This window comes from Gavialis gangeticus, unplaced genomic scaffold (genome assembly GCF_001723915.1).
Source record: "Gavialis gangeticus isolate Ggan-Ray unplaced genomic scaffold, GavGan_comp1, whole genome shotgun sequence".
Classification (NCBI taxonomy): Eukaryota; Metazoa; Chordata; order Crocodylia; family Gavialidae; genus Gavialis; species Gavialis gangeticus.
In genome coordinates this window covers 14,353,714-14,365,330 of record NW_017729001.1, presented here as the reverse complement: position 1 = coordinate 14,365,330, position 11,617 = coordinate 14,353,714, and the positions used below count along the sequence as shown (strand labels likewise).

Here is an 11,617-nt window from a genome sequence, read left to right as displayed (position 1 = left end):
CACTTATGATGGCTCTGTTTTCTTTCCTCGTGACAGGGGACAACTAGTCGAGCAACCCATTTAGCTGGATCTGAACCCTCTCAATCGCATGCTGCCTCTCAGTCAAGAGAGTCCTTTGTGCCAAGCCACAGATTGGTCCAGTCTCCTATCTGCCCTTATTCAGCTTGGCATTCTCATCCACTGCTGTACCCATCAGCCAGGAAAGGTTAACGTGAGTGTATAGGTATTCAATACCTTTGCATGGGATTCTACTGTTTATCTGCCTTCCTTGTAATAGAGTGGCAAGAGGCCATACTAACTAAGCTGGGTCATGGATCACATCATAAATGGCTATGGCCAATTTTGTAGGATTCACTTGGTACTGTGTATCAACTAATAAGTGTGACGTTTTTGATACCTCATCTGGGGAAATTCTGAGGTGTTCACCACCCTCTTTAAGAGCTCCTGGAGTCCCCCACTATTTTCTGAGAGTCAAGGCACCAAATGAAGAGTTTATGCCACCTGGAGAGAATGACTGTCTTGAGTCTGTTTTTGCTACAGAGATAGAACTGACATGGTAATTCAAGGAAAAGTGGAAGTGATCCTAAGCATGGAGTCTGGAGGATGAGTATGGGGACAGAGCTCCTGAAAGCTCCAAGGCTATATGGGCACTAGTAGGTATCCCATGGTCTACTGAGTTGATACATTAAGGTCTGCAAGTATATCAGGTCAGGTAGCATCTGCCTTTTGGCAAGTACCCATAGTGCAACTGGAGTTCTGCATCCAGTTTTGGGTGCTGCACTTCAGGAAGGATGTGGAGAAGCTCAAGAGAGTCCAAAGGAGTCTCTTGAGCTGCGGGGTTTTTTTCCCCAAGGTGGAGTACCTTGCATTTGCCGTGCATGATTAGAGGCCTAGAGACCAGGTCATACGAGGAGAGGCTGAAAGACTTGGAACTGTTTAGCCTGGAGAAGAGAAGACAAAGAAGAAGGGGATTTGGTGGTAGTCTATAAGTATATCAAGGGTGTACATCAGGGCCTGGGAGACTATCTGTTCACCAAGGCCCCCCAGGGGAGGACAAGAAATAATGGGCACAAGCTGATTGAGGATTGCTTCAGGCTAGACATAAGGAAAAACTTCTTTACACGTCAAGTACCAAGGGTTTGGAACAGGCTCCTCCTAGAGGTGGTACAGTCATCCACCCTGGCAATCTTCAAAAAGTGTCTTGATGCCCACCTTGCTGGGGTCATCTGACCCCAGCAGTCTTTCCTCCCCAAGCGTGGGGGGCGGGCGGACCTGATGATCTGTAAGGTCCCTTCCAGCCGCTAACAACTATGAAACTATGAAACAGCTCTAGAGGTGTTAGTGACCCAGTGCCTGAAGAAAATCTCAACCAGCATTCCAAACAAGAGTCTGTAGGTGTTGAGAACATGACCTGTGCTGAGAGAAGCTAAGACCCTGGGCTTGAAGATGGTACTAAGCCTGGTGATTGTGCTGCTGGAGGTATAAACAAGTCTGTTGCCAGAGTGAGAAACACCACTGGGAGCTCAGCAAGACTAGGGAGTGCAGTATGAACACTGCCTTTATGTGGGGAGGCACATGATACTTTGTGCTCAGCTGCTTATGCTATCTGCTCATTGTCATGTTCAAATGCTACCAGTGTCTTCAGTAAATGCTTTAGAACCTTTGCTGGTAAAAGTATTAAGGGATCTTTTGCTTTTACTAACTCTGAGCAGGACTTCTCCCTGTGTCTTTTCTGCCCTGATCTGTGGGCAATGGTGCCAAATGGCAGTATCATGTCTGTCTCTAGGCCTCTTCTAGTTTGTGGTCACAGTGAGGAGCTGAGAAGTCTCAGGGCCAAAAGAGAGGATGGGGAAAAGAACGTCTAGGTCTTCAAGAGCCTTTTTCATTTCCCATCTAGGTCATGATTGTTGCAGTGGTGCTGATCATGATGTTGTTGAGAAGAAGGCTGGTCTGTTACTGGTGTTAGTGGATATGCAGTACTTAGCTGAGGCTCTTAGCCCCAAACTGGATGCAGAACTAAGTAACTAGGCAAAATAGCTGAGGCTTATTTTCTCTCTCCTGTCTAGCTCTCAGACTGAATGATCAACAGACTGAGCAGTTGTGGAGAACATAAGATTCCTCCAGGCAGAAGAGGTGCTGTCTGTGGCTCAGACATGAGTATAAGGATATCACACAAGGGATGTGGTTGGAAGCCCAGAAGGCAAGGGTCTCTGGGCAAGGCCTGACAGAAAAAAAAAAAGGGAGCGGGGGGTTAGTTTGCACCACATCAAGTGGGTGAATGCACCATGAAAATTGGATGAGGCTACCAATCATCTGTGCCATCATCAGAAAGGGGGTGGGTTTGGCTGCAGTGACGAGGCACTGAACTGCAGTTCAATCAATGGAATCCCCAAAAGAAGGAGAGTAAAAAGAACTCTCATATATGCCTCCTGGGTTGGTAAAGGTGTTGGGAAAGTAGAAAAAAAAATACAGGCCTGTGTGCATCTAAGGTTCAAATCAGTAGGATGTATAAAGCTCTGTCTACATCCAGGAAGTTTAGAAAAACCAAGGAGCAGGAAACATGCTTGATCCTGTTTACCTTTAGTACAGGGGCGTAAGAGCTGAGGACAGAACCAACTCTACTGCTACTACCAAGGCAAAAAAGTTTCTGATCAAAGTGTAATGAAAGACAGACATCCTTGTGAGAGAATGCATATGGAGACATTACTTTAAGGAGAGCCTAGACTTAGTCCATTAGTCAATAGGGTTGTTCGTTGTAGCTGTGTTGGTCTAAGGACATAGGCAGACAAGGTCATTTGCTTAAATGTGATATTTTTTTATTAGACCAACTAAATAGTTAGAAAAATTGTTCTTTGCAAGCTTTCAGGCACAAGCACCCTTCCTTCAGGCATAAGGAGAGTCTGCTAGTGTTATGTGTTCTCCATATTAGAAGAGAAGCCAATATGCCAAATGTGGGGTAGTGAAGGGAATGGGAGACAACAGGTGACAGACAGGTAGGTGGGGGCAGGGGAAAGGGGAGAATGTTGAACTGGTAATAGACTAGGTGGTAAAATGCAGACAGGTTACCTGGGGTTATCATATGACAGGCAGGTTATAATGTGCCATAAATCCAATGTCTATATTTAGTCCGTAATTTTTTTGTATCCAGTAGTTTTATAAAGTGAGAACTACTATATCAGTATTTGGCTACCTATAGTGAAACATGACTGGAAGGATCTTTTTAAGCTTCATGACTCTTATTGGCATATGGGGAATTGGACACCTGGCAGGTCTTTGCAAGGTTTGCAAAGTTGAAGGGTTTCTGAAGAACTTACTGGATCTTCATGTGATGTAAGGGGACTGGTAGATACCTCATGTGATGTAGGGTGGCTGGCAGATACTCTAATCCCTTACCTCCCGTGACCTTCAAATTACTAGTAATTCTAACCTCTTCCTTGGACTGCCCTCCTTTGTACTATATTTGCATTCTTTCTTTCCTGCTTACTGTAGAACACCTGTTAGGAGTCCCACTTTTTCATACAACACCTTTTCTCTTGGACTTCTGTTATCTATTGATGTCATTCTTTTCTCAATGAACACATCTAAAGAAAGTCCTGTCCTGTAAACTCTCCACATTTCAAGTTTGACCTCTCTTCCCACAGCTTTTTAAAAGATCCTCTCTAAAAACTTCAGCCTTCTCCTCCACTCATGCACATATACTAATCCAGAACATGAACATCTTTCCCATCTAATACATCCAAGCATTTTATTAGCTCTTTTCACATCTGGATCATATTGGCAGCTTATAGTCATCTTACAATGAACCATTACCCTCATGTCCTTGTCCTCCTCAATCGTTTCCAGTCTATATGTCAATATATTATAGCTGAAGTCCTTGTTAATGGCTCCTAATTTTACAATTAAAGCTGTTAAATTTCACAGCATTTCTACAACTCCATTACACAAAATTATCTAAAATTTTCCTATTAAATAATCTGATACTGTTCCATATTAACAATACCTTAAGCTTACTGTCATCTGCAGATTTCATGAGGACAACCTCCCACAGGAGATTGTAGAGACAGACAGCACAGCAGGGTTCAAAAAGGGAATAGACAAATTCACGGATGATTGGTCCATCAGGGATGTACCCCTTAACACCCTACCAAGAAGAGTATGACAGGGTAGATTACTCTAGATATATCCTGTTCATATGCCCTCCCTCTAAAGCATCAACAACTGCCTTTGCTGGAGACAGGATGCTGGACTAAATGACCATTGGTCTGACCCAGTATGGTACTTCTTATGTTCTTAGGTACTTTCAGTACCAAGCTCACTGTTAATATCTTTTAAAGGATGGGTGAAAAGACTTATCCCTGAGGAACACCACAACTGAATGTTCTCTAGTCATATCACTCACCTTTCAACATAACCTGTTGTAGTCTTCCTTTAAACAAACCCCTTATCTCTCTCACGATTGTAATAGCAATCCCCAACCTCTATGTGACAGGGGGCAAGCTTGGAGCTGAGTCTCAAGTCAGCCTGCCCACCTGTCTATGTAGGGCACTCTGCTCAGTCTCGCCTGCCATGACTTTGCTGTAACAATAAACTGGTGGTAAATAAATTGGGGCTGCCCATTACATGCCCCAGTGCCAGGGGGCACTATCTACGGCTCCATGCCTTTCCTACACTGTGGTCCATGCTTTGCAGATGACATCATAAGTTCTTAATGTCTCCAGCCCCCACAGTGGGCCCCATAACACTCTAGTCTAGACTCCAACTAGATCCCTCCGAATCAGGCACCCACACTCCCTGACCCCTTTTCCCTCTCGGATGTGCACTACCCGCCCCCCCCCACAGGACTTTTGGCCGCATAGGCCCTCGTCTCACCTCCAAGGCCAGTCAGAACCCCAGGCCCCCAGCTCTGGGCACCCCTGTTGGCCCCCTTTCTTCTACAGGTTCACCTTCTTGGGCCCCACTACAGGGTTACTCACCCGGTTGTGGGGACTGGGATTTTAAAAGAACCCCTCCTCCTCGCCTTTCATCAGGGAGGTAACTGGCCTGCCATTTCTTAGGGGCTGTCCCGCCACAAACAGCCCCACCAAGGCCACACATCCCCAGCAGGGTGCGGTTTCAGGTTATACCCAGGACCAATGGGGCCTCCTCCATCCCCATAGCCTCACCCTCACCTCCAGGACGTTCCATGCTGCAAGGGAGCCAGATGGTGCTGCTCCCTTGGCTGCAAGCAGCCAACTGCTGTCTCTGCCTGGCTGACCTTTGTTTGTAAATGGCCGCCTTAATCAGGCACCAGTCAGCTGCCTGCTTCAGCCCTTGAAATGCCACATACACCTTCTCCTGAAAAATCTGCTATTGGTCACTGTCAGGGAAAGGATATCAGACTAACTAGGCCACTTAGCTGATCCAATATAGGATTTCAGTGTTTCTGTGTAATCTTTTTGGGCACATCCAGACGTGTGGACATTTGGTTCCCCAGGGACAAGCAGCAATAGCGCAGCTTGCACCACCACTACTTGTCCCCAGGGAACGCCCATGCTACATGAGCTTTCACACATGGCAAGTTGCCCCAGATGGGGTAGGGGAGGCTGGAGCCAGCACTGGGCTGGCCCCAGCAGCCTTACCTGTGGTCCTGTGGGGGCCTTCCCAGGCCTACCATTGCAGTAATTCTGCCACACAAAGCCTGGCCAGCAGCCACAGCATGGCTCTGGGTGGTCCAGCTCCACTTTTCAGCAGAGCCTGCTGCCCAAGCGTGCATTACTCTGGGTTTATTTTCCCATGGGTTTTTTAACCCCTGGATATCCAGGGGTCAAAAAAACCTGCAGAAAAAAATGGAGCAGTGCACACACAGGCAGCATGGCCTTGCAGCATAGAGAAAACCAGACTGTGTGGTATGTGGCGCTGCAAATGTGCCACATACTGCATGACCACGCTCATTTGGATGCACCCTGAGACCACTACAGACTCTGCATTTAAATACAATATTCCCTCAGAGCCTCTCTCTGTGAATTCCATCATTTCCACATTGCCCTAGCATTCCTTTCCTGCAGAAGTAGCAAGAACGTACAAAGCTATCTGAAATACATCCAGCCCTAAATGGCTATAGCCATATTTTTGTTATTGTTAACAACATAAGGGTTTTTTTCCATCTGAAGCCAGAGAAATTGAACAAGATCTTCTGCTACTGTAAATCAATTCATCTTAATCAATCCCAATGAAATTTCAACAATTTACACAGAGGACCTAGTTTATAGTGTTTCTCAAGACCGCCAGCCTTGTACCTATAACATTTAGCAAGGGTATTATAGAACACTTCTGCAGCTGAATATCTGGGACCCGATGCAGTTGTTTGACTTATTCACAACTTCCACAAAAATCAGTGAGAGTTGAGTGTGAATATGGGGAACAAGTTTTGTCTCTTAAGTTCTTTACTCCTGGTGGTATTTCTCTCAAACACAGGCAAAATTTAATGGGAGCTCAGAATGAAGGCTGAACATGTACTAGATTTAGGTTCAAAATCTTTTCCCATTGTCATCTTGAGTTTTGGCCTGACTAGATAAAACAATCAACTCTTTGGCATCCAATCTTGCAGAAGTTCACATTTTCTGAAACGTTCTTCTGTTACATTTTCCAGATCTACTTCTACTCCTTTGAGGTGTTCCATACAGCTGGGTTTGATCAAGAACACATCCCCTACATATCTCTGGGACTTGGGACCTGTGAGTTCTTCTCCTCCATATTGTGTGTAAGTTGCACTGGATCAAGAATTGGGGGATCTGTAGAATGTCCACAACCAGGGTGGTAGACACGTCTATCGCTGTAAAAGCAGTCATTTTTGGGTGTGTCTACACATGAAATTAATGTGCATGAATAAACTCCAGAGCTTATGGCTTCAGAGTTTATTCATGCCTAGCACATGGAGCCTGATCAGAGCAGCCGTGGCTAGCAGGGGACCCAGGTCAACATGCCAACTCAGGGATGCTCTGATGGGGCTCCACATGCTGCTGAGAGATTGGATGAGGCACAAGGATGCTTCCGTGCAGGGCTAGCCAGTAGGCAGCCCCCATGATGAAGCACCCTTATGCCCCAGTTAGTTCCTCCGCAGCACATGGAGTCCCATCGGAGCAGCCCTGGGCTGGCTGTTCCAATGGGGCTCCTCGTGCTGCAGAGCAGATAGCTGGGGCAGGAGGGGGCTTCAGCACAGGGTCTGCCTGCTGGCTAGCCCCATGCTGAAGCACTCTGTGCCCCAGCTAGGTGGGGAAGCATCTACACATGTGCTGCTGCACATTAAAAAACTCCACAGCAAGTTTTACAAGTATTTACAAGTCCTAACCTGTTGTGGAGTTTATTAGTTTCATACACCCTAATAGAGGTACATCCATAAATGCAGAGACGTTTACTGCTCAGTTAATTAGTCAACTGCTGAATAAACATCACATGTAGACACACCCAATGTGAAGTAGCAGACTCCTCATCTGTTTTGACTTTGTTGGGTAGTCGACTGTAGAAAAGATATCAGCATTTGTATCACCAAGTGATCTCAGCTGCCCCAAAACAAGTCTCAGTGACATGATGGTATCAACACAAACAGACACAGCAGTGCCTTGCTTATACCAGAGCTCCCACCTTCCTCCTACTGAAGGACCTATAGTGGTGGGACATTTTAATTAAGCACACCTCTGGCAAAGAAGCTGCATCTCACCTAGCAATAACCAAACTTATTGCAACACCTACAGGCAGGAAGCCCAGAAACCTTGGCAAGCAGAAGAACTCCAGCATTCACTACATGCTAAGCCAAATGTTGATTTAGGCCCTTGATCAAAAAAAATTGAAATGGGAAAGAGCTAGAGCTCTTGACTCCTCTTAACCTCAGGACCTGCTCCTTTACATACTTAAATCATCCCATTAGTCTTACAAAAAAGTACTGAGAGAGAGAAAAAGATCACTCAATGGAATTTGCCTTTATAGATGTGATAGGGAGGAATCCATGCAGCAGTAAGCACAGAATAGTCTCATCATATCTAATCCACAAAACTGACATCTCCCTTCATTTGGGAAGCACAACAGCTGTCAGTTCCATTCTCAAAGAGACTGGAATTCATGAAAGATAGAAAAGAGCACAAGAACACATGTTGAGCACAAGAAAGCTGCTGCACAACAAGACTTCTATCACCCTTCTTCATACAGTCATCAAGTATAAAGCCAAAAGGGACCCTTATGACCTTGGCATAAGACATGCCATAAGACTTCCCAAAGTAATTCTTATTTAAACTACAGCACTATGACAGATTTTTCATAGAAAAATGTTCTAATCAACTAGTTATCATCAGCTGGACTGGGTTTACAATCATTGGATTAAGTTTTAAATAAACAGTTGTATTCAGCTCCAGCCAAGGTGGTTTACAAACCTATGATATGATCCTGGTGCTTGACTATCACTTTTGCATTTTGTGTTCTTCAGGCCTTCATCATTGAGCAGTCTGGAAGAAGGATGTTTCTGTTGTGGGGATATGGACTAATGATTTTGGTCTTGGCACTCCTCACAACATCTCTCACTCTGCAGGTACAGAAACGCTCGTTTTCTGTGTGTCTTTTGTCAATGACCTCTCCAGCTAGAACTCTTGTCTTTACGAAAAACCACTCATTATACAACCAGTTTTGTTATTTTTAAAATGTTCCATCTCTGATGAATCTTGAGGAATTTCTCCCAACAGCAGAAGGAAGTTTCTTCAGCCCTAGAGTCTTTAAGATTATTCAAATCATGATGGAAAGAAACAAGTACACTAACCTATTTTAATATATTAAGAGATGCTGTCTGTGCTTTCCTTAGCCATGTACAGGCATTTGGTTTTGACCAGAAGAAATGCCACTTTCCTGGTAGAAGCTATGTGCATACAAGTATCTGTTCAACTTCTCCCATGGGAAGCATGCCTGATTTTGGAGTAAAATCTTCCTTGTTCAGTGAGGAAGATCTTGCTTTGCCTGCATGAGAGATTCTCAAACAGGAATGCTTCTCGCACCTGTACACTTCCCCACTACTCCACTTCTCTGAAACTAAGAGGAGTCACTCAGCAGTAAAATGCTCCCTGCACCTTTCAAAGACTGCGGTCACCCTAATCCGGAGAAAACTCAGAGAGTACCAATAACTCAACTCCATCCAGGACCAGGAGGACTCGGGCAGCTGAGGAATGCTCCATGCGTGTCCCCCAGAATGAGGACACCCCAGCTTGGGGAATGCACAGGGAGTGCAGTCTCTCTGCTCTGTCTCCTCCTGGAGACCAGGAAGGGAAGGGAAGAGCAGCCACTGTTCCCTACATGTCCCCTAGATTGGGGTCACCCCAGCCTGAGGAAAGTACAGGGTGTCTTTCCTCTCTGCTCCACTCCTCCCCTTCTGGAGAACAGGAGAAATGGAGCAGGCACTATTCCACATGCCCTCCCCATACCAGGATCACCCCACTCCACTGGTGTCTGGGAAAGCCTGGAGAGCAGCAGAGAAGGGATGGCTCCCAAAAAGATTTCTAGCACTGGAAATTTCCCAGAAATCTCCAGTGCTAGAAATTAGCACCTGTTCACACCCTTGTCTTTCCTTTTAGCATCAGTTCTTCTGGATGCCCTACCGCAGCGTCATTCTGATCTTCTTATTCATTATCTTCTTCGGAAATGGACCAGGTTGGTTCATAAATTTGAGGAGAGAAGGAAAACAATTTATGTGAACACATCCTCAGGAAAAAAAGTGGGATTAGAAAGGGAATGCAGGACATCTAAATTAACTAAGGTGGAGGAACTATACTGATAACTGGGGAAAAATAAGTTTGATATAGTATGAATTTAAAATTTAGTACATATTTATTCTGGATATAGTCACTTCTCCTGATAGCCCTCCAGAGTTGTGGGTTTGAACAACACATAATCTAACTATTATGTATAGAATAAGGAAATCCTTTCAATGCGAGAATTTCTTGAAAACTAATTCCACAATCTATACGCTTTTATGCCACAGCATCCAATCTCAATGAAAATCAGACACGACATATAAAAGGCTTTTTTTTAAGTCTTTTATTTACTTCAGTAAGATGCACAGAAATGAGCTTCTTTCTTTCTGTTATACTATGCAACTTTGAACAAAAAAAGCTGGGTTGAACAAAAAAGTCCGCTGTAAACCAGCAGGAAAGCCACCAATTTAGAATTACCCCACTGTAAACATGGTATGAAATCTGAATTTGATCTGCTGTTCATAATCTGGTTACTGCACTCAATTCAAAATAGGTTGTAAGTTAAAAGGCATTTAATTATTAAGTAGTATTCTGAGAACCTTTTCTTTTTCAGCTGGAGTTACATTCCCAGTTATATCTGAACTCTTCACCCAGTCATCCAGATTACCTGCATTAATGATCTCCATGTCTCTCCACTGGGCAGGATTCTGCTTAATTGGGATGCTTTTCCCATTTGTAGTGGTAAGAGACTCTAAATGGAGCTCACTTGGTGGGGGGTTGATTAAAACATGAAGGGTATTTCTGTGCCAAAGAAATGGCACTGTAACATACCAGCAAGCTAGGAGGTTTGATTCTGGAACAGCCGTAACACCTTTGCTTCTGGCCGCAGCCAAACATGCCTTTTTGCAGATACAGGGCACTTGGACCTGAGCTGAACATGTAAGCTTGCTCTATGCATCCAGTGCCTTATCTTGTTCTATAGATCAGTATTTCAAATTAAAATGTCTTCTTTTAAAAATCCCAAGCTAAAACACCTGAAATTAAAGCAGGAAAAGAATTTGCTTATACTGTCTTTTGCTTTGCTTTTCAGAAGAACCTTGGTACCTTCTGTTTCCTTGTTTTTATGGGATTCATTTCTGTTTCATGGATTTCCATCTACCGGTTTCTCCCAGAAACAAAGAACAAATCAATAATGGAAATCAAAGCTGAATTTCGTCATTTAAATTTTGGAAAGGAGTGTGCCCAGGTCACTGAAAACAATCCTCCTGAGGCGTTTACTGCTTGCACTAACCTCTGATGTGGACAGAAGGGACAGGAAGTGATGTCACATTCAGATGACTACAAATCTATGAAGTGTCAGCTTTAATGCATGTTACTGCTGTACTCCATATTCATTTTATGCAAATGGTCTTCATAGGAGATCATCCCCTGCTATTCAGTAATACAAAAGTCCTTGTCAGTATCTCATCGGCACCACAGTTGCCCAGTCACATACATTTCAATTTAAGGTTCTACTTTACAAAAGCCAAACTGATGTATACATACTTCTAAAGTCATTCAAACTTTAACTCTGCCCATGTAATCCCATCCTACGGACAAGTAGGACAATTTTGAATGCAATATGTATATACACACATATTTTAAATAATCAGTAAGTTGATTACCTGAAGTAGTTAGTCTCAGTCATTTTGCTTTATGTCTACATTAGCAGTGGACACAAATCCAAAATGGATAACCTCCTAAACCATTCCAAAACTAGAGCAATGTTATGTTAAAACTACTAGATTATCACTTAGGTTTGTATTTCTAGTTTGTAAGCCACTGTGAACAAATTTAGGATTGCAAACCACCTTGGCTGGAGCTGAACACAACTGTTTATTTAAAACTTAATCAAATGGTTGTAAACCCTT

At 44.0% G+C, this 11,617-nt stretch overlaps 1 protein-coding gene across 1 annotated transcript in view; it reads left to right on the top strand.

Moving 5' to 3' along the window:
* LOC109290409 (solute carrier family 2, facilitated glucose transporter member 11-like) overlaps positions 1-11,610 on the top strand; it is a 96,450-nt gene extending 84,840 nt beyond the window's left edge. Inside the window, exons 8-12 of the mRNA XM_019506899.1 lie at positions 6,629-6,739; positions 8,456-8,557; positions 9,588-9,663; positions 10,321-10,448; positions 10,798-11,610. Of these exons, the coding sequence (XP_019362444.1) occupies positions 6,629-6,739; positions 8,456-8,557; positions 9,588-9,663; positions 10,321-10,448; positions 10,798-11,004 (624 nt within the window). The 3' untranslated portion in view covers positions 11,005-11,610. The remainder of the gene's footprint in view (positions 1-6,628; positions 6,740-8,455; positions 8,558-9,587; positions 9,664-10,320; positions 10,449-10,797) is intronic.
* The last annotated feature ends 7 nt before the right edge of the window (positions 11,611-11,617 follow it).